Source organism: Drosophila grimshawi, unplaced genomic scaffold (assembly GCF_018153295.1).
Source record: "Drosophila grimshawi isolate 15287-2541.00 unplaced genomic scaffold, ASM1815329v1 contig_311, whole genome shotgun sequence".
Taxonomy (NCBI): Eukaryota; Metazoa; Arthropoda; class Insecta; order Diptera; family Drosophilidae; genus Drosophila; species Drosophila grimshawi.
Window position 1 is genome coordinate 26212240 of NW_025063098.1, and position 24109 is coordinate 26236348.

At 37.6% G+C, this 24109-nt stretch overlaps 2 protein-coding genes across 3 annotated transcripts in view; one reads left to right on the forward strand and one right to left on the reverse strand.

Annotated features, from left to right (window-relative positions):
* Positions 1-11330: 11330 nt before the first annotated feature.
* Positions 11331-14208, reverse strand: LOC6568584 (pH-sensitive chloride channel 2). Its single transcript, XM_032740496.1, has 2 exons — positions 14034-14208; positions 11331-13281 (listed from the first exon to the last, which is right to left on the reverse strand). The coding sequence occupies exons 1-2, from the start codon at positions 14128-14130 to the stop codon at positions 11786-11788; spliced, it is 1593 nt and encodes a 530-aa protein (XP_032596387.1). The 5' UTR covers positions 14131-14208; the 3' UTR covers positions 11331-11785.
* An 8864-nt stretch (positions 14209-23072) lies between these two features.
* The window catches only part of LOC6568583 (band 4.1-like protein 4), a 78381-nt gene continuing 77344 nt past the window's right edge, over positions 23073-24109 (forward strand). For both annotated transcript variants that reach the window (XM_032740565.2, XM_043215021.1), the window contains exon 1: positions 23073-23338. The gene's annotated coding sequence lies outside the window, so the exon portion shown is untranslated. The remainder of the gene's footprint in view (positions 23339-24109) is intronic.

A 24109-nucleotide genomic window follows, 5' to 3' on the forward strand; every position in this document is an offset into this window, starting at 1 on the left:
AAATGCGATGGGAACATTTTTGTGTGTGGACTCTTTGAAGTGAGGTTGGTGGCGAGTGTGCCACGTTTGGCCAGGCTGATTTGTAGTAACTTTCAAATTGGATAATTACTAAATACTTGCTTATTTTATTGTAATAGCCAAGATGTTAAATGTAATAACTGTCATTAGAGCCAGTAGCTTCCGTGCTACGTATGCGACTGTGTGGCAGGAACGAGTTGCAACAGCAGCAAGCAGCAAGCGGCAAGCGGCAAGCAGCTCGAATGTCTTGTATTGCTTTGCATGCTGCCACTCATTAATGCAGCTGCCCCCGGGGGGCGCACAGCAACCAAACCAAATTGCTGTTACGTGTGGAGCGCATCGTCAGGGCTCGGGCTCGGGCTTGGGATTGGTCCCGGTTCCTGGTCCTTAGGTATATACACCTTAATAGCTTTCGATTGCAATCTCAGAAATTGAATTGAAATCAATTGCCAGCGCTTGTTGCGACGACGACGACGACGACGACATCAACATCGGAATAACCAATAGCGTTGCCTGATTGATAAACTGAACAGCGGGGCCATTGACATATTGGCCATAAACAATTTGACATCGGCGAGGCACGCTTCTTACTTGTCATTCAACTGTAAATATAGTATAGTATATCAGCATTGATTGATGGCACACCATCAATGCCTCAGCTACTATAAATATGAGCTGCCACTTAGTTGGTTGGACATGCACCGGAAATTAACTTTATTACGTTAAAAGGCTAGCGCGATGCAAAGAAAACTTTGCACCAGCACTTGGCCAAAATTGTGGCTTATTGAAAAAGTTTTCAGCCTTTTGATACCCTGTAGCCATTAAAAATAAATAAAATGGATAGAATGAAGTTGGGCAAAGGTTTGAAGCAGGCATAAGAAGTAGACATCATTGTCACCGTTTGGTATATATATATTCTTGATCAGCATCAACAGATGAAATCAGATATGTTCAACCGTCTTTTGGCATCTCTTTTCTTCTCTCTTCAAAAATGTTATCATATCATACATAATTTTCTAATGTTTATGAAAATTACTATTTTCTTCATTGAAAAGAGTTTTCCTCTTTTCGTAGAAAACTTATTATCTTTTTTTTTTATTGAAAAATGTTATAAGTTAGAATGTATTTTACCGCTAAGAATAGGGTAGCTCCTACTCTATCACTCCTAACTAGATAACTCTTACTGGTTTTCTTTTTTTTTTGGCAAACGAGGACGAGTTTAAGACAAACTTTGCCTCAAAGCCAGACAGTTTTGGCCATGTCCACAGAAAAATATTGTTTGCACTGAAGTTGAACACTTGAATGCAACTTTGGAGACAAGTGCCACGCCCACAGAAGGCTTTGAACAATCATTTGTAGCAAATATGCTGAGTCTTCAAATTTAACTTAACTCAGCATTAAGCAAATGGGCAACGCATAATTAATATTAAAGCTTTGCAGAATCGCTGCTCCACTTTTGATTTTTCTTTTCATTTTTATATATTTTCCGTTGGTTTTTTTCTGCTTTTTTTTTGAGCCTCCTTAATGATAATGCGTAATGAGCGAGTGTGCCCTGTTCCAGTTTCCCTTGCCTTTATTTTTGTGCAAATCAAATTATTTTTGCACAGCTCTCGCAAACTGCTTCATTACACAGCGCAATTGAAACTTTGCACACTCATCACATATGTGTGTATGTGTGTGTGTGTGTGTGTGTGTGTGTGTGTGTGTATGTAAGCCACCCACTTGATTCGCCCACTTGACTTCCTCTTGAATTGAAATGCAGTTTGTGTACTATGCAGGCTGAGAAATGCCACAGCGCCACTTATTTTGCTGGGCTTGCTGGAAAATGTTATTTTCCACACGTGCCAGGCAGTTCACAACTGGTGCCATTGATATAATATATATATATATATATATATATAGTGGATAAGTCTTGGGCACCTTTTCCCCACCACACTCTCAGCATTCTTATCGCTATTTTTACTTTGATTTAAAGAAATGTGCACTCAACGAATAAAGTGCTTTTAAATTCAGGCTTAATCGGAAAAGATTCATTAACGAATTCTTAATGAAATTGTTCATTTGTTGAATTTGTTGTTGAAGTCAAAATTAATTGTTAGTTTTAATAGCAAAAGCACATATTGTATAAAAAGTCATAAGTGTTGCAAATAAGCAGTTTCGCACCTGAATTTAAAATCATATTAATATTATCTTAATTACAGCACACGTAGATTTCTTCAGAAATCAAGAACTAAATATCTTACTACAAGTAATCAAGTTCTTGAGTTATGCCTAAAGAAAGCAATATAATTACAAGCTTACTTACTCCAGGCCGGAATCGTCTAACATTTATATTTCTAGGGTATACAAAAGAAAAAGTTCTCAAGTTCCGTTGTCTTGTCTGGTAATTGAGAACAGAATTCTCAATTTTCTTCATTTAATTCTTTTTCTTTTTTTTCAGTGTAAGTATAGATGGCATTTATTTATGCATGGACCTACTGATACCTATTTGGGCCACGCTTCGCTTAACTTTGCTTTGCAGAGCTTCCTACGTGATGCATCTTCCTGACAACTGTTGCCATTAACAGCTGGCCAAGACGCACAACGGCCACAAAACAGCGATCCACAATTTGCCACATGCTCGTGTGCTTAATGCGTCTCCATGGTGTCATTTATGTGTGTTTTTCTCGTGATGTTGTTATTGTTGTTGTTGTTGTTGTTATTGTTGTTATTGTTGGCTGACAAAGTTTTTTCCATAAATCTAGAGACGAAAACAACTTGGCAATTTTGCGTGCGATTCGGTTTTGTGGTTTGCAGCAGCAGCTTGAAATCATTTAATAGCCAGTTTAGATTTTTGCACTTCTTTACTTTTGACAAAGTTAGACACTTGTTTTGTAAGTGTTTGTTTGATCTCTAAATACATTCTGTACTCATATTTAACTTGTTTTTGAATATGTCCTTCTCGAAATCTTTTATAAACGCATTTTAGGACTTATCTTTCAAAATGAAATGGTCAATGAACAATTTTAATAATTAATCTGCATCTTAATTTCTATAAAACCATTTATATTATTTAGGTACAAGTGATGATGAAGTTTGGAAGAACAATTTAATAAGAAAATCATTATTTGCATAACTAATGCATTTTAAAATAGTTAGATGTCTTTCCCATAATTTTGAGCATGATACCTTTAAGTGTGAATTGTTTCCCTTATAGTAGTTAGAGTAATTGAAATAAAAGACTTTTCATATTTGCATAAATTTAAATACAATTTGAAGATACTTTATTAGCAGCTGCTTTCAAGTGTCTCAAATGTGTCTCACAAACTCAAAGCAAATACTCGTAACTAACACTGACGACGATTGCTGCTGTGAGTTCCCTTGGATAAATAGACCCTAAAAGTGCGCGTTCATAGACAAAAGTTTATATACATATTTTTTTTCTCTATTATTTGAACGCAAACGCAAACAAACAATGCTCTCGGCAGACTAATTATTTTAACTTAAGCTCAATCCCAATCCCAGTCCCAGTCCCAGTCCCAGACGCCGACGCAGACGCAAAAGCCAAATGTAAAGGCGAATCGCAGAGAAACTAATCAAAATATTTTCGCAACTTTCCATTATGAAGTGAAAAGTTGAAGACGCAGACCGTCTACGTTTGCATTTGCATGAACAATGAAAAGCAAATATTTTGCCGCTATTGACATTCATCTACATAAGGAGCAGCGTCTGCAATTTTCAGTGAATCTCCCATCTAACAATCCTCACTCCGATTCAGTGCTGCATTCAATTAAGACAAATTATGGAGCACAGCGTCTCGCATTTCAATGGCCTCCACTGAGCTGACATCAAGTGCCAGCTGCTGCCAGTGGCCTGACAATTTTACGCTAAGCCAGCTGAGCGCGGGTGGGTCAGCCGTATACGGGTCCTTAAGCTTACGCTTTTCTTTTAAATACCCTATAGCCATTTCAGGTGGGTAAGAATAGGTATCATGAAATGTAAGAGGCATAAAAGGTTTATCCAACAACTTAAAGTTAACTTAAGTTAAAGTTATTCGTAATCGGCATCAGCAGTGTAATCGTTGTACAACATTTCAACAAGCAAAGAAAATTTGTATATGAAGAACGCCTGTTTTAAGCTCGAAATTCCTAAATGAAAGCACTGTTTTGAATTAGCTGAAGATCATTTAAAAAGAGTTGCTTTATTAATTAATTTAATTTAATTTAAAATTTTGATAACTTATAGTTCGAAATTGGGTTCATGTAAGAAGTATTCAAGCTCTTAAAAGATCATCTAAGAATAAAACTAAGTCAATTTGAATCAAGATTTTAATGTTGGGTACACAAATAATGGCACACACTGTGTTTGTACATATTGTAAAGCTGAGTACAGAGTATATTTTAGTCCGACTGTCATCACTTGAGAACTTGATTTTTTTTTTGCTGATGCGGAAATCATTGCAAGGTTGGCACAATTTCAAGATAAGCCAAAGCAGATTTTTGAACTGGAAGTCGTTCGCCGTTTCATAAGAATTTCATAGCTACAAGACGCGCTCCACATGGGCGCTGTCCAATCGACTGTTCGTCTTTCTGTCTGTCTGTCTGTTTGTCTGTCTGTCTGCCCCTCTGACTCTTTGTCTCTCTGTGTGTTTCTGTGACTGCCTGCTGATTTATGAATTTAATTAAAAGCGGGCAACACGACAATAATGTTTGCGAAAAGCTACAAAAGCAGCTCTTTGTAAAATGTTCAAACGTTATATACACATATATATATATATATATATATATATATATATATATAAATGTATATATGTTTTTTGGATGGAAATGTTTCATATGATAGAAAATTATCGTCTAGAGAAAATTTAATGAGTCTTTGAGACCTGTTCGCTGCTTGTCTTAATGCAGTTAAGGTTTGAGTTATGCGGCCACGTGTTTGTATTTAATTAGCATTTGGCATTTGGCTGTATTAAACGTATTTTGTACATGCTTTTGTTATTTGGCCATATTAAAAATGCGCTTTAAGCAATTATTATTGCTGTGCGATGCCATTGTGCAACATAAGATAGACAGTGAGAGAGAGAGAGAGAGAGAGAGTGAGAGAGAGAGAGAGGGAGGGAGTGAGAGAAGTTTGTCTAACAATAGCAGCAACATGCTGGCCTGAAGAAAAGTTGCCAGGGCAACCGAGTGCAATGCAAAACCGCAAGTATCTTATTTTGGAGCGTCTTTACAGCTGCCCACATAATCAAGACAAAGCTAAAAGCAGCACGACGCAAACAGCCTCTCCCTATCGTCCTATCCCTAACCATATAGTACCTATCCCTATCCCCATCCCTATCATCATTCTGAGAGTCTTTGCCTTCTTTGTCTGCGCGCTTCTGGCGTGCCATGTTTATCTTTTAACTAATTTTTTTCATGTTGCCTCCTCTTCGCATAGCAGTTAACTTTGCTGTGTGTGTGTGTGTGTGTGTGTGTGTCTGTTGTGCTGTTGATGTTTAATTTCTTTAGTGCAAGTAGTGGCCAAGTCGCCAAGTTGCATGCTGCAAAAGTTTTCCTTGCCAGTTCGCAAAGCGAAAGGCGCCCCAAAAAATGTCGAGAGCTTCTTCTGCATTCGCTTTGATACATCAAGGAGGGAATCTTGCTTGAGACTTGAGACTCGACTCCCAGAATCATTCACAAAGCGAAAGCACCAAATTCAGAGGAAGTAACTCAATTTAAAGTGTTTTAGACGCTTCGTTTGTTAAACTGAATGAATTTTTATTTGCGGTTTGTTTGAAGTAGCCACAATTAAAATATCTTTCTGTAGGGGAATTCATTAAAAGTAAATTGTATCTGTGAAATAAATTAAATTTTTAGTTGCGTGCTTGTCAAATTCATAAATAATAATTACTTGTATCAAAAATCTAAGTATTAAAACCGGATCTGTTATTTAATATTTCTTATAAGCAGAACGGTCTCCGTAGGGCATTTGTGTAACCGTTTAGCCTTAATTGCCGCCTCTCTCCGCGATTCTCAGGCGCAGTAGCTAACAAGAGCAGCATCCGCTGTGTGGCCGTAAATGATTTTCGCTTAAGCGTATCCGTGCGGTTGTCTGGGCTCACTCGGTGCGATAACCGCAACAGCAGGTTGATGTTTTAGTACTTGATTATCATCTGGCATTGCCTGTTGCCGTGGCAGCGACTGTGGCGATGTCTTTTGGCTGCCTCATGGCCTCATCTTGTTGCACATTTAGTGTATCGATATCGTGTCTAATTAAGGCGCTGCCAAAGTCAAAGAAGTTTACATTTTGTTGCAGTTGAAGTTAAAGTAGGAGTTGCAAACTTGAGTGGTGGAAAAGAACGAAAACTCGTCATAAAATATATAATAAATGAGCTCACAGACGTTGATTCTCTCTGGTCATAAATAACGGATGAGCAGAGCATACAATAGACTCATATATTGCGCACCAGAAGCTGAAAGCGAACCATATCAAAACAACAGATAATGTCACTGCTGCCTTTTGGACTTGGCCGATAAGATCGCGTTGACGTCGTGCACCGTCTTAACGGACGTAGGCACACCCCCGCCATATATCTATGACAAATGTTGGTGATTCGACAGTCGAGTGGGGCCGGCGATAAGCAGATACTAATTAATAACTGCTGGCCTAAAGGCACGCCACCGATTGCCGCTGCCTGACACATCGGCCTTTACCCGCACCGATACCTGTACCTGGTCCTCTGCATGTATAGGCATTTGCCAAATTAAATGGCCAGTCAATACATGATACTTCTGGACTTGGGGCAGCGACAGCAACAACTACACAGTAGAAAACAAGTCAAGGCAATCATAACTACAACTTTGCAAATTGTGCTACAAATTAACTATTAATAATAATAATAATAATAATAGTAAAAATATAATCAGATCGCTCTCTCTCTTACTCAGGTAAGGTGTTGCTAGGAATATTACCAATACACGACCTTTTACAATAGATGTATTTAAATCTAGTAAACCAGTTTATAATTTCTTTGATTCACTTCTTGTAACTTCGCTTAAGAATATTAGAACGTTTCTCGAAAATATACAAAATGGTCTTACGCACACTACTCTCAATTTATTGCAGTTTTTTCTTTCGGTGTAGAACCAGTTGCGGTTACAAGTTGTTTTCATTAATTATGAGCGAACTGCTGCTTCATTGGAAAAACGTGCAAAACGTTTTGGCTCTAGGCGGCTTAGCCAAGTGAATGATTCGAATCTCTCGCTGGCAACATGAGGCGCCACTAAGCAGTCCAACTTTGTTGACGCTACTGGCTGCTGTTGATGTTGCTGCTGTTGCATGCAACTCTAATCGTCGGGCGCCATCATCAGCATCAACAACAACAGCAACAACAGCAACAACAGCTACAGCAACAGCAACATTATGATCATGATCGTGGGTCAAGGTAGACAACAGGCAAGGTGCTTGCCATTAACGCATTGCGTTCCACGTTCGGACTGCCACGTTCGACATTGTATTAAATTAGCTGCAAAGGCCTCTATCCCTAATAGTATCGTAATTTAGTATGCACGCCCACTTGGTCTAAAACCTGAACTCCGTATGTGGCTACTGTGTCTCACATTCTATGTGTCTATGTGTGTGTGTGTGTCTGTTTGTTTGCAATTTGTTAATAGGCTGTGGCATGCGGCATGTAAATACCTTAGACGAACTCAAAAGGGGAACAGACGGCAGGGGCTATACACAGAGAATAAAAATTAACTTCAAATCACATCAAATTAAATATCCAAATTTTAGTTAACTTTATCAGATATGCATCTACTCAAAATGCAATTTTTGTAATTGACTTTTTCTCGCTGTGTATGTGGGCAGCAAGGAACAGATACTGGCACGACGACGACGCATCGCCGCTGGCTCATTAGACATGCGGATTTAGGTGCACTCATGCAACTGCATGCTGGATGAGTACCAGTTTTGGTAGTAGTCTGGTCGGGGTGCCGGCAAACTAATCTGTTGGATGGGCATTAAATTTGCACATGACTTTGGCCAAAAATTAGTCCTTTGCCAATGCAGTTATTTAAGGCATCTATTAGTCATAAAAAGAGAGCCGGTTCCAGACGAAACCGCTATTGATTGCATTTTGGGGGCTAGTCTCCAATTCGACTTGAGTTGAGCTCATTCGCACGCTGGACGATGGTTGTACTTGACTTCTTGAACCAGCGCCCACAGAGCGTGACTGGTCTGTTGCTACGACAAAGCTAAACCAAAACCAAACCAAAACCAAACCCAAACCCAAAACCAACGCCAGCCAACTCGAAATTGGCTAACCTAAAACTAACAACAATAAGCATTGTTGTTATTTTTGTTATTGTTATTGTTACTATTGTTGTTGGTGGTGGCGGCGTTGCTTGTTCTGGTTACTTGTGCTTGTTCAGATAGGTAATCTGTTGAACGCCACTTGAAATAGAATTTTCCCACCATCTAAAAATAAAATTCAAACATGCCAACATATCAACAGTGCTCGACTTTGGAATGCTCTGCTGAGTGCTTTTTAGACACTGAGAAGTGCTCAGAAGGTCACATTCCTGATGCATTTTGTCTGCCACATAAATAACCGAATCTTGCACACAAATCGATGCACCATTTCCCCTCCATAGCATTATCATCCACAATTCAGGCAACTCCATCTCCAACTTCATCTCCAACTCCATCCGCATGTATATCATTAAATCGTGTACGGGAGCTTACATTGTCTCATCTTATCTGTTTATGTATATATTCATACACATATTTATTGTTCTTATTTATGTAATTATAATTTTTGCAAGTGGTCGGCATTTTTTTTGTTGTTATGTTATTGTTGCTGTTCACGCTTCAAAAGTTGGAGACATGTGGGAGAACGAACTGAGTACTTAACTGCAAATTATACAGAACAGTTCGGAAGGGGGCTGACCCAACTACTATAATAATAAATGAAAATGTCTGTAATTCTCATGTGCCGACTGCCCGGCAAAAAGCATAAGAAGCAAAAAGGAAATACGATGAAATAAAATAATGAAAGAAAAAAAAAAAAGAAAAATTACTGGAAGCACTTGCTTATTATGCAGCTCATTTAGGTACAGAGAAAGATGGAAGGGGTTTTGAACATTTCTCACAGCTGGAATCGGAAGCTAAACCAAGCAAATAGACGCCGTGTAAACGAACTCTGTTAGAGGCGGAAGGGGTATTTTGTAGGGTCTGTAAGTGCGGCATGTTGACCCATTATTATTGGCTGCCATCAATAATAAAAAATTAAAAAAAAAAACCCAAATGTATATATTATTGCTGTTGAAAAGTTCTTATTTGGGTTATAATTAAACGAGTGCTATTTGATAAACACACAACAACAAACAGCTGTTGCCAGTTGCCAGAGACATCTATCATTTCAGGGGGCTTAACTAGGTGACATGGGAACATCCGCTGCACAACACAGAGGGGTGGCTTACCTCTCGCATATACCTGCCTCGACACACACACACACACTCGGAGAAAAAACGACTGCTACAAATGCTTGAGTAACATTTTGTTTCTAAGTATTTAATTAAATCCTCTTCTGCTTTAAATCGTGTAAATTGTGCATAACAAAATGCATTCGTAACATACAAATTTAATTCTCTTTTCTAGGACTATCCACTCTATCCAGATTTGAACTAAATTTGTATTGGTTTTGAGTACCAAATTGTTTATTTTGTGTGACTGCATTGTCTTCGAGCAGCCCTCGTTGCAGTACTCGCTCTGTGTGGGGTTCAATAAACTTGCTCGGCTGCTAAAGTTTTGTGCAGCAGACGCAAAAAATCTCTGTGCTGAAAACCCAAAGTGAAGTTGCTCTTCCCATCAAAATGAAAGGCAGTCAGCCAGGGGCGGGGAGGGGATTGGTGGTCGGTTGAGGCAAGTCTGTCGCTGTGGGCCTGCGATACACTTCATTTTGACAGATTACATCTCATTATGTACACCTCGCGGTCAGCAAAAAAACAAGTTGGTTGCGTGCCCCTTCCGCTGCCCCATACAGTTTGGCAGTGACTGCAACCGTTGCAGCGCGTTGTTGCAAGATTGATGGCCCGATATTGGCTTTGCATAACAAATTTTGCTGCTTTGGTCCAAAGCAATGACGATGACGTCCAAGAGCCTGCCATTGACTTATGGCCACTTCAAATTAATTCCCAGCTGATGATCAGACAGCGCAACTAAAACGCCAATTGACTGCGAGATACCCTGTAAGTAATTTTCAAGTGGTCTAGCATCAATTGCCAACAATTAAACGGTACTTTAATGTGGAGTGCTACCCTCTCCGTGCTGAAGTAATATATATATATATTCATATATCTGTTGCAATTTGAAATGCTCTGGTTGCGATTACTCGACTAGCAGATACCCTGTACTCAGCCTGAAAATATAAATATTTTAATATGTCATTTTTATAGAGCAGCAACACTCTATTCAATATAGTCTCAAGACAAGTTCTTTAAGCTGCTCTACTTGTTCAATAAATGCCGTGCTTCAAATAATTTATTTTTAATTTATTGTTGCAGCGGAAAAAATAATACAAAATTCATACACACAAAGTGCCTCCGGGTATAGGCTCATAAGTTCTCCGATCCATAAACTATTTAAGCTCGCCTAATACTCTTTGTAGATCCACACAATTAAGAGGCATACAGGGTATATAAAAATGCTTGCCATTTTGTGGCAGTGCTGGCAATAAAATGTGCAACTTTTCCACATTGTTTATTGCAAGTTGAATTGAAGTTCATTTATAAGGCAATTTAAAAACAATTTACGTGTTGCATGTGCCGTTAATTTATCAAGTAGTCGAGTCGCTGGTTTAAAACAATTCGACGAGATGATGCCGGAGAAGTAGTTGTGCGAGGGGGAGTCGGAGGTGGAGGAGAAGGAGGTGCTGCCAACTGTTTTTCAACACACTCATCATAGGCAATTAATTAAAAATTGAGAAGCAGCCAGCCGAGGAGAGACATAGCTGAGAGCTCTGTCTGCTTTTATTTTGGGGGCGTGCTTGTATTATGATTTTTTCATTGATACAAATAGACAGGCTGCCCTCTCACTCTCTCACTGTCTCTCTCTCTCACTCTCTCTCTCGCTCACTCACACAGTGCGTGCGCTTGTCTGTTTGCAACTTGTTGCTTTGGTGCCTGTTTCGAGTGGCATTATTTTTATTGCCTCCGCCTGGCTAATAAGCACAAATTTATCAGCTCCGTACGTGTCTAGAGAGGTGTGGAGTCTGCAATCTTGTTGACTGTGTTTCCCTGTCCCCCGAACCCCAACCCCCCACCCATTCATTCATCCACTCCAAACGAGCACTGAGTTTGTGTATACAAATTGTGTTTAATGTAAAATGCATAAATACGTTTACTATATGACTATGTAAGACTACTTAATATTATTAGACAATTTCGATTAAGTTCGAATTTGCTGAAAATGTGAATAACAAAAACTTGCTTAGATAATAACTAAATATTTTCTTTTTGTACAAAATTTGTTTTCGGAAATCTCTTAAAACATAATCAATTAAAAACTAAATACTTTAAAATACGTTGATTTTTATTCTTTACAAATTGTATTTGTTGTTTTAAACTTCTTTTTTTTAAGTTACAAAATTCTAAAATTTATTTCTGGTTTTCTGAGAGCATAATTAAGTAAAGTAAAGTAGAGAGTTTAAGGTGTTCTTTGTGTGGCACAGTTTTGTCTGCCGCTGAGCATTGCATTCACTATGGATAACTGATAAATACTATCACCATAAATACTATATCCAACCGCCTTACAGACAGTAGACCAGTGTCCAGAAGAGGGCATTGAAGATGAGGAATGCGAGTGGAAAGATGAAACGCATCTTGCGATCGATCCAAAGAGATACCTCCTTGGGTGTCATTGTGGCAAATGTTTGTGCTGGCTTCTCCTCTGGTTTCGATTGCGTCAACTCAGCTGTGGAACCGGAACTGATGCTAACATCATTTTCTTCCAGACTTATTGCGGAATTCTCTCTGCTCAAGCCATCGGCAATGATGATGGGCGTCTCAATGGTGATGACTGTGTTATTTTGATTGCTGCCACAGACCTTGTTGCAGCTGCTTAGTGAACTCGTACTGCGATTGAAGCTTCTCGGATTCCTTTTCAGTCTGGGCACAAATGTGGATCGTACAATATATTTGGTGCTGCGTTTTTTCAGCTCCAGATTATTGTTCCGACGCCAAATAGTGTTCACGAACGCGAACTCCATGAGGCTGCCAAAAATGAAGGCGGTGCAGACTAAGAACCAAACCTCTGACATGGTCACATAGCTGACCTTCGACAGGCTGTTCTCCTGCGACAGTGAAAGGGTTATGAAGGACAGCAGCGTCGAGCAACCCATCATGGTGCGTGCGGGTGTTTGATCTGCCTGCAGCCAAAAGGATACCCAGGATATGGCCACTATCATCATCGAGGGCACAAAGTAGTCGATTATATAATATCCAACCTCACGACTAAGCATCACACTAAAACTCAACGCACTGTAGTTGCCCTGTAGAGCACCATGTGACATGGTAAATGTATCTGAGACGCTGACGGTCTCATTGCACACCCAACCATATAGATCGTATTCCGTTAGCTGGAGTTGGGTGTGGAAACTGACTGGCTTCGTCAGCTCCCAGTGGAGCGTCAGCATTGAAGTATTATACATCCAACTCTCGATGACTGTGGTGCATTTCTGGTCGTCGAACGGAAACTTCTCGAAGTTCATCCAACAATATAGAGTGGCCTGTATGCGAGTCGATACCAAGACAGTGCCATCTGGATAAATGGTGGTCAGCATATCCTTCTCGTTGGTGCCCAGGACATTCGAGCTCTGCTCATTGGCCAGAAAGATGTGCGGCACCCAAAGTAAATTCCTCAAATCGGAATCACCCACAATCGGCTGCTGTCGATTTGGGGCATAGTCTGCAAATGCCAAACGGGTGTCGTTATATCTGAACTGGAGCAGGCCTTGCAGCATAAACTGCAAGTCATTCGAGTCCAGATCCTTCAGCGCATAGATATAAAATTGAGTATAGACGTCAATGGGTACAATCTCCCCGATATCATTTACTGTTATCGGTGGCTCGTTTCGATCATAGCGACAGGGGTCTGTTAATCGGGAAATCAATTGTGTTTGACTTAAGGCATAGGCATTGGACAGTGAGGGACAATTGTCCGAGGGTTCTGGGGATGGATCGGGTGTGTCTGTAAAGTTGGGACTGACATCGGTGGAGTCACTGGTGGTGTATGCGCCATCGTTCGCTGTAAGGGGAGACATAGACAAAAATATATAACAAATTTGGTAGACTACTAAATGAAATTATCTAACTGAATAATTATAAAATGTTGTATTTTTAGTGATATGTCGGAAAATTAGAAATTGGGTTATAAATATTACCTCGAAGTGCTAGCCGTTAAAAACTAGATATTTCCCACAATTTTAAAGTTCGAGTCAGAAAATTTTAATTTCAAAATAATATATACAAATTGATTTTCTTATACACATTTTCTCAACAAGTTTGATTTATTTGCGAGACATATGTAAACCACATTGTATTTCAAGAGAGTTTTGCTTTTTTTTTAATAAAATTATTATATTATATTATAACTTGATCCAGGTTATAGTTTTATAAATATTATTATATATATAATAATACATATATTACGAATAAACAATGTAAGCTTTTGATAAGGAACCGAACAAATTGCAAACATTTTTCCAAGTCGTAAAAAAAATTTGTAGTATTTTGTTAGAAAAGGAAATATTTTTATCAAACACTTTTTCTTTGTTCGATAATATTTTTTAATATTTTTAATTAATATTAACATTAGTTTTTGCATTTTTCACTAATGGTATTATTATAATATGCTCTTAGAGTCTTTAATAATTTTCCAAACTTGAGATTTCACTATTAAAGTATGAAATTTAAATGCTTTTACACTTTTTAATTTAATAAGCAGAATTTCATTTTATTTATAATCTGTTAAGGACGCAATAATCTGCTGGAACTAACCGAATTCCACTGCTTGTTGGCCAAGATCCGCATTCAGACTTGCAGATGCCGCAAATCCGATGCAAAGTAATCCGAGTAGGTGTGCAAGGATATTCATTTTACTAACTGCGATTTTCCATATATTTTTCACTCGAGCAACGCGATTTCACGGCCAACCACTTGGCCTCCGCTCAGACAATCAACTGACTCGCAGCAAAATCGCGTACGTCTACTTCTGGGTCTAATAGATATTACCAAGTTATTATATTAATAGTGCGGGCGCTTTTAAAACCTGCGCCAAAAGCACTTTGCGACAGCCTGTCCAGGCCAATTTCGCCAGCTGTTATCTATGTACATAGTGTAGTGTAGATATTATAATGTGTAGTATATATTAAAAGTAAATCGTAAAGCTACCGAATGCTGGCTCTTAGGTTGGGGCTTTTCAGGCACTCGGCATGGGCAATGGGGCTAATTGTTGTTATCTGTTATCTATGGAGCTGAAAATGCGAATTGTTTGCCCATGTCTGTATTTTGATTAAGTGGCCAACGCAACTGTCATTTTCTGACAGCATTTAAACTCACTGCTTCTATTTATAAGCAACACAATTTTATGTCGTATTTCATTCGCTTTCATGTGTTTTTTTTTGTATATAATAGTTCAGTTTGTAATTGATGATGGGCCGTTTTTGTCAGCCTTATTGAGCGCCCGTCTATTTTGGGTAAATGCCTTTTAACGATTATTTAGCAATTCAATTGAATTCTAAAAGTAAATATAGCTTGCTTGATTATTCTTTTTGGTGTGCTACGCATTTCTAGCAAACTTTGAAAGTTTTTCGCTGAAGAATTTTAGATAATCCAACAAGATGGAAATTTATGAACTAATTTCCAATTCATTATGATGAAAATAATAAAAGTTTCAGGGAATTAAAATATAAAAAAACTCTTGATGTTATTTTAATTTTGCATTGGCATCAGCCCTCAAAATTGATGGTGTCCAATGTAAAAGAGCAGAAAGTAATATCGAATCAGAGCAACAGTTTCAATAACCAACCCCAATTTCTGCTCGACTTCCACTTCTCAGCAGGCACTTAAATGTATTTAGAGACTCTTCCAGCACGTGTCATTCAAGATGAAACACGTAGATCATTACGAAATCAAATATTTGCTCTGTGACTTATCGCGGACAAAATGGGTGAGGGTCTTGGAGTCGGGTTGTAGTCAGAGCTCAACACGCAGTTCACTTTTGCGATTATCTCACTTTGCGGAGAGGATTTGTATATTTGGTCAACAGCAACAAAACTACGTCAAACAATGAGTATACTCAAAACTTATCCACTTTCGCAAAAGTGTAAGTGGGCGTGAAAATGACGCTGATTGGATTAGATACATATGTATCTTCAAAACATGGATTTCTATTAGATATCTTGAAGAATCCGTTTAAAATACGCCAAAAATGCAAATGCAGTTAAGCAATTAAAGCACCTTTGGATTATTTTAGATTTTTAGTTTCTTTTTTTTGTTTGGCTAAACTTTTACTGGCGCATTTAATTTAAGCCGTCAGGAACACGGAAAGCTGCTGGTTGCTAACTAAGCCGATTTGAAAGCACATTTGGATTCAAATGCCGTAAAATGAAATAAAAACTGAAAGCCCAAAAACTGAAAAACGGAAAAACTGAAAAACTGAACGGAACTAAAAACATCAAAATTCCCACCGATGGCACAAAAACTGTCTGCAAAGTTTTGCGCTTGGAAGTTTTTTGGTATTTCGGGCAAATGCAAAAATTATAATCCCTTAAATGGCAATTGGGTAGACCCATACCAGTCATATACATACGAGTATATCATCTCCTACTCACCAGTTGGGCAAATGTTGTCATTGCATTGCGGCGTGTGGGAATTGTAAACTGTTTTCTAATTGTGTTCCATGGTAATGGCTCAAAAGGGTTGTGAAAATTGAACTCTTTGCTCGGACAGTTAAAATGAAGGCAGTTAACCCAAGGCACTTTCAAATATATGTTGTGCTATTGAAAATTGGACTTAAGGGTAGATTTTCTTAGACTTTCTTGGATTTTCTGTTCAAAGTAATTTTATTTGCATTTTGAGAATGAACTTTTGCTTTGGTTCTTCCATACAGCAACATTTGTAGATTTAATTTTATTATTATTATATTATCATATTTATGAGTGACTATACAATTCAGACTATAAATGAGGTTGTAACAAATATTGCTGCCAAAAAGAGGGTTACAGCTTAAAGACAATGTATTTTATCGGTTGAATTTATATTTAAATAGTTAAAGTAAAAGCAAATTAAAATGCATATTTTTATTTATTTTCTTTATTTATTTTTTTAAATTTTCCCATTCATTTCACATATTGACTATAAAAGTATAATCTAGATTAAATTTAAGTACCTTTTTCTAGTATGTTCCTTGGTCCTTCACATTTTTATTTTCTTTGCTTTCCAGGGTATTCCATTTTCACTGAGCAATTGTAGATTAGGAATCATTGTTGTTGTGGCAGAGGCCGCACACCAATGAAGCCCGTCCAGACGTGCAGCAGACACACGTTCAAGTTGGTTGACAACTTGGCCCGTAAATCACTCTACAGATCTGTTAAGAGCCCTTTCTTAGCTCCTTGTGATGCATTTTACTATTGTTTACTCAATTATTACGCCTTTGGCTCTGACTTTTTCAATGGCGTTCTTGATTAAAGACTACTTTTGTACACATTTAATTTTCACTTGGTTTTTATCAGCTTCTTGTTTGGATTGTTTGCCAAAGCGGAAGCTGCAATTGCAATTTTCTATTCTGTACAGTTGAATAATATTTGGTTTTGCATTGTTTTTCTGTTCCATTATTGTTTCCTTTTGATTTATGCTCGGTTTCAAGTGATTTCCGCTTCGCATTCAACACTTAATGTTTGCTTTTCGGTTTTGGCCACGAGACCTTTTAACCAAAACCCTCGACCAAAAAACAAAACAAAAACAAAAATTACTCTTAAGTGCGAGCATTTGTCATTTGACATTTAGCCGCGTTCTGCTTTTTTATTGCTGGCCGCGGTTTCTGTTTCGGTTTCGGTTTCGTTTACGGTTACGGTTTACGGCTACCAGGATTTTGTGTGTGTTGCTCTTGGCTTTTTGGCTTACTTGTTTCATTTTTTTTTTTGCTTTGGTTTCTGCCTTTGATTTTCAGCTCTTAATCGCTGGCGTCGTCTGGCGATTCGCTCTTTGGCTCTTTGGCTCTTTTTTGCATGCAGATTTCGTGAATGCTTTCGCCCAATGCAGCTCATAAATTCTTACCCGAAACTTTGCTCCTTTTATTTTATTTAACATTTTTTTCTTCATTTTTTAATTGAAAGCAGCGGGTTGGCTTGCACTGGGGCTCAGTAAATAAGCTCGGAAAAAGAATAATTCAAAAACAGGAAAGAACTGCTATCTCAGGCAGATATCATCCCACAGATTATACAAAAAATATTATTATTTTTGTGTATTTTGTTTTCTGTTTGCGAACTGTGCAGTTCAATGAGTCCATGTCTAATTCGATCCCACAACTTACACTGTTAATTATAGTTGCTGATATAAGTCAAGCCTTAGGTTAGTTAGTGACAATGATCTGATCCAGAGAGCTCGACTAAGATATACCCTCCAATATATGTATCTAAATCAAGGTATATTTTCTACTGAATAAAAAATAGATATCCTTAAAGTTGAGGCAATTATGACTATCGTAACTCGAGTCGACGCTGTTGACAATAATCCATATATTCCTTCGATCTGGCACTTACACACTTTGACGCCACTTCAGTTTACCCAATTTCCCAATGTTCAATGTGCCTGTAAAACATAAAAGATATTTGTTAATCTCTTTAATTCTTTTCTTTAAGTTCACCACTTGAAATTGTGGCTTGTTTGCCACTTCACTCGAGTTTGGCTCACCAAAATACCCAACAACAACCATCGCCTGCCAATGAGCCATTGATTAAGGCATTGCCCGCTGCTCCGGTGGCTTACCCAAAAATAATGGCCCCAAGCTGAAAATCAATGCCTTGTAATCTGTCAAAATTAGCAGCCTTTTGCGGCAAACGGAAGTGCGCACAAAAAAAGAGCACCACATTTAAACAGGTTCTTTAATGCTACACTTTTGGCTTTTAATTCCAAAAAAACAACAAAAAAAAAAAACAAAAAAAAAATGAAGAAGAAGAATGGCTACACTGGAGTTCATTGTCCTGTGGCGCATTGCAGGCGTGGCTTTCAGCTTTGAATTCAAATTTCATTTTTACTTTGCAGTGCAATTTGTAGTCCCATTTTTGAGTGCATCTCAAACGAATACCCTGCAGCTGAGATATATATATATATGTGTCGATGTCCATTAATACTCCTATTCACATCTAACAAATAGTCTCTCAAATTGTATAAAAGATACAGATAATAAAATAAATACGTTGAAAACATTGAATAACTTTATGGATCTTTTCTTTTTAAGAGTCTAAAAACGTTTTCATTAATTACTTTTCCTTACAAATGCAATAAACACATAGAAAACATTTCTTATTTTATTTTATTTGTGTTTATATGTTGCTTAAATGTAGCCATTTTATTAGTATAAATATAAATGTGAATGAAATAAAATCTATAAATAAATATAAACAATACCAAATGGCAATCCCAAAAGGAAAACAGTCAAATTAATTTGATTTTTTACGACTAAAACATAAATTTTTTAGTATTTGGAAACTCTCAAAAATGTGTTTGATATCGCCAAAAGTAGAGGGTAACTGCTAGTCTCTCACACACTCTTAGCCCGTCAAGAGTTGTTTGATTTCAATGGGTTTGATTTCAATGCGTTTGAGATGAGGCAAAAGTAACTGCAACAACAACAACAACAACTGATTTTGTGCCAGACTTGTGCAGAAAGATTGAGGTATTAATGCATGTACAGAGCAGCATATATATATATATATGTATATATAGTGTAATAATATGTTGAAAGCCCGTCGCAGACATAATCACAATCATAATCAGCAACTTGAATGACGACTCTCTTTGTATGAATTTGAAATTGAAAGTTGGACTTTCACATGGCGCAGACAAATTGCGGAGTCGAGTCAAGATGCCGTTGACATTAATCCAAGAGTTGTGTGCTTTCTGCGATTCCCACCTTGTAATTGATCTGTTTTTCTTATGGCCACTTTTTCGGCACAAATATTTGTCGCACACACAGAATAAATATCCATAAGCTGCACAAATAAACGCGAGGAAAACCAAAATAAAAAAATATAAAAATAAAGAAAGAAAAACAAATTCTTATTAAGCGATCAATAATCATTGTAAATACGGCAATGCGACGCCAAAGGCGATTAGCCGGAAATATTAATGCACCAACGCAGGCGAAGAAGACCCCAAAAACCCAAGCCATCGGCTTGCTTCGACATGGATTAGGGTTTTGACATGGACATGGACCTGGGCATGGGAGTAGCCAACACTCAAAGTGGGGTTAACTGTAATCAAATCTGTAGCAAGCCAGCTGAAATTATTCCATGTGAAAATAATTATAATATGCTAAAATAACAATTATAAATATAAACAAAAAAACCATTTCTAAAAAAAATATATTTTTAAAGCGAGTAATCGAAAGAAGTCCTCTAATTGAAAAAATAAATAAACAACAATTTTCTTAAAAAAAAAAGAAAATGTTTCTATATTTAGATCCCGAACCCATGGAAAACTGTTTAAAAGGATAAAGGGAAATTGTGTAATGAAAGAAACTACTCCGAACCCATAAAATATACATGTATATTCGTAATCAGCATTAACAAAGTCAGTTGAACTATTTCTATCAGCAAATGGATCTGGAATATAATTTCTTGTATATCATAGCCAGATCGAATTTATTTCCTTTTATCGATATATATCGATTTGCAATTTGTACACATTTGTACAGAATGCAGACTTCCATTTGATTTATAAATTACACTGACACATTATTAATCAAATGTGTAAATTAAAGATTTACTTTTAGCAAAACATATCTTCATATTGGTCAAATTATGAATTTAACAGCTGGGTTCAGGATAACCTTCTCCAGAGGAGCTCTCTCGACTACAGAATTCTTTGGGTTGGGTTTACTTAATGAATAAGCTCGAAGATTTAACATTTTTGAGTCTGGGAGTCGAACCAGCCACAAAAGTCTTCGTTTGTTTGCCTATAATTTTGAAGTAACCTGTTCGTTTCCTTAATTTTCTGGTCCCCCTCCCAGTTGATGGCCTGACTACGCCATTGGACATGGGTCGATGAGCATCAGGGGCCTGGCTGTGTCTCTGGCCGTGCCTTGTGCCTTGTGCCGTGTGCCTGTGCCTGGTGCGTTGTAGATAAACAATAGAAAAGCATAGAGAACGGGTCAGCATTGAGAGCTAAACGCTTGCGGCGGCTGCTTGAGTTTCGGCCTGGCTAAGACATCGACTCCAACGCCAGCGCATTGAATGCACACAAACAAAAAATAAAAACAGAAAAAAACAAAAACAGCAAAAAAATGTATTAGCCAAAGAGACCCAAAAAGAGCAGAAAGACGATCGGACAGTCAATGATGAGCATTGCCAATACAAATTATGGCTGAAAAGCGCTACGTAAATACTGCAATCATTTTAATAGACCAAAAACGGCGGCGCATAAACCATAAACCAAACGCCAGCCAAACTGCTTCGGAGACCTGGTCCAAAGTTCTATGAGAAATTGGAGGCGTTCATCCGAAGAATGCCAAAAGTGCAACAGTTCCTCCAAACTAGAGATGCGCACGTGCTCAAGGAACTCAGCACGACCCGAGCACGAATTACTCAAGTGAAAATATGTGAAAAATGGGTATGTTATATTATAATATACTTTGTTCATATTTTAGTATGTGTTACATATATAATTTCTTTTTATAATTTTTATATAGTTATTATTAATATTCATCGCTATTTTGCTTTATTTGTAAATAATTTACTGGTTATGATTTGTGTAATCCTATTTTGATTAAATATATACAATTTCCACTTGAGATTTTCAAATATCTTTGAATAATATAATTAACTTGATCATTTCAAAGACTATATTCCGCTTTTAACATTGTTAAACACGCGTTTGTTGATTTATCGATCGTGTCACGACACGCGCCCAGCTCTAATCGAATGCTCGAAAACAGCGAGCAGCAGATGCGATATTCGCATTGCGGCAGCGGCACGCGAGCAGCGAAAATTGCATTCGATGATGATGCGGTTTTATTACACAAGTTTAACTCTGAAATTAGCGTAGATAAATTTCTATCTGAAATTCCTTTCCCTCATTCGTCTGTGTGTGTGTGTGTGTGTTGGCTAGACGATGACCAATGCTCGATAGTAAACTGTGTGCAACAAAAAAAAAGGAAAGAAGAAGAAAAGACAGCACGCAGGCTTCTCAGCCTTTTTATGGCTAGTTTGGCTGCATTTGGGCGCATTCTTTGGCGTTTTGGCTGCCTTTTTTCCCTGTGATCAGCAATCATAGCAAATTATATTGAAAATTCTCGATTTCTGTTTGTCTGGCATCGTCTATGAATACGTTGGCATTTTTGTGTGTTTCGATTTTCATTTCCCTCTAATTAGATCTTGGGGCATTCATTTATTTGCCTCCCCTTGCTATTAAACAGATGCTAGTTCTAAGGAACTCCCCCACCCCTTCAGCTTCATACAAATTCATCTTCAAACATCACCCGTTTTTTGTTGTTTTTGGTGGTGTCTTTCCCTTGTGGATGGCAAATTCGTTGCGTTTATTTTTGTGGTCGTTGCCATCGCCGGCTCTCGCTCTTTCTCCCTCTCTCTCTCTCACGCTTAGTAATCCGCTCTCTGGCATGCTCTGCGCATGCGCATGCCTACTCTCCAAGTCTACACTTTTTGCATTTTTGTTGTGCTCGTCGCATTCGTAACATGAGCAGTACAAATGAGAAATATGAGTAGAAAAACGAAATTAAATGGATTTTATGTAAATTTAATAAGATTTTATATATTTTTACTTGGAGTTAAATAAATTACTAACAACAACTTATCAAAAAGTGAACTACATATATATTTTTAAAAATATTTATATATAATGGTGTCCAGTATATGTCTTACATGCACATCTCTTCAATTAAATTAATTTAGATCATATTAATTAAATCAGTGTTAAAAATATTTATAGATGTTCTCCACTTTTGAGACCGGCTTCTTTTGGCTACACGTGCTTAACGTTCTTTTACTCACTTTGTGCGCTCTTTCGGCGACCGGCACTACTGGAACTCTCCAAACTTGGCGCCAAAACGTTGCCGCGAACAACATCCACAAATACGTTCCACAGTGGAGTTGAACTGTTGGAGTTGGCTCCAAAAACGCCAGCGACTCGAAACAGTTGCTGTTGATACATCGTGGCGAACGCACGTTATGCGGCGCACTTAATTCGTCAAGAGACTCGCGGCGCTTCGGATTTCGATTTCGGTGTTCGGTGTCGTTGTCGGTTTCGTTGTTCGGTAAATTGTTCGATCGTTGCAATTGAGGTGGCGAATTGCATTCGGCTGTCGCTTGGTTGATTGATGGACTGAAAACTGAAAACTGAAAATTGAACACAGTTGTCGTCTCGGACTCGGTCAGTGCAGTCGGTCAAGCGCGTGTTCTTCCTCACTCCTCGCTGATTTAACGCTTAATAAACTCGTGCAATCAAATCAAATCAAATCAAAAAACAAAAAAATTGTGCTATTCAATTTTATTGTTGTTGACTCCTTGAATTTTATAGCGGTCCCCGCTGGCGCTTTTTATATTCTAATAACCCTCGAGCATAACACAAAAAGAAAAAAACAAACAACAGTTCAATTCGCAATGTTTAACGAAATCGAATTCGAGCTTGAATTTGACTCCCTCTTCACCTCCCTCTCCCGCTCGCACTCGCACTTCTGCCCGATGAAATTGTCGTCGTGTGCTTTGCCTTCATAAATTATACAAAGCGCATTTTTTTGTGAAACGAACGACTTGCAAATAAATAAGCATTTACGCTTTTATTATTGTGTGCGTGTGTGTGCGTGTGTGTGTATCGCCATATCTGTGTGCTTCTGTGTGTGTTTTGCTTAAGTGAGTTCGGCAGAAATCGGTCCCATGCGGCGCAAACCCCAAAAGCAAATATAAAAAAATATATATATAAATATCTTTAAAAAAAAGGAGCCAACGTAGCTAAAAGTAATATCATCTGCTGCATACTGCATACAATCATTTTGTTGTGATCTGTGAATATCGCATTCAACACAATACAATACACAAATACACACATACACTTGCATATAAATATGGGTAAGTTTATTCGTTATTATTTTATTACGTATACGCACATTGAACTCTGACTTCAAGTTCAAAGTTATAAAAGTCGGAGTGCATTGACTTGAAATAAAAATAAAAAAAATCATTTAAGGCAAAATGCATACGCATAAATAATGTTACAGTGTGCACTCGATAATTGCCACTTACTGAATTGAGCATTTTGCACAGATTTCAAATCGAATGGGAATGTTTTTTATCCATATTTATATATATATTTTTTTATATATTTCTGCAGTTTAAAACTAAATCTAAAATGTATTTTAAATAAGACATCTTTTCAGAAGCAATTTGGGCTCTATAAATTAAAATTTCTCGTTTAATTAAAACTGACAATTTTCCGCCCACATTTGTAAAAACATATGAAAATCAAATTTATATAAAATTTTTGTGAATAAATATATATAAACATTTCTCCGACTTTTATATGCAATAAAACAGAAGCTTCGTAGATTAAAGAATTATCCAAAATACAGTTAAATCCTGATTTATTTAACATAAAAACAAGAGTTGTTGTTGAGTGTAAATGAAAAATAAAAAACTTGAATACGAAATGAGAAATCTTTTTCAACGTTTGAAATAAATTCTGACAACTTTGTTAATTAGCAATGTGTCTCAACTCACGAGAGACTACTGTACGCTTAAGAGTGCGACTGAGTTGCTTGCAACGTCATTTGACATTATGCAAAGCAGGGGCAACGGCAACAAAGGCAGAGGCAGCAGCAGAATCCTATTCTCATCCTAGTT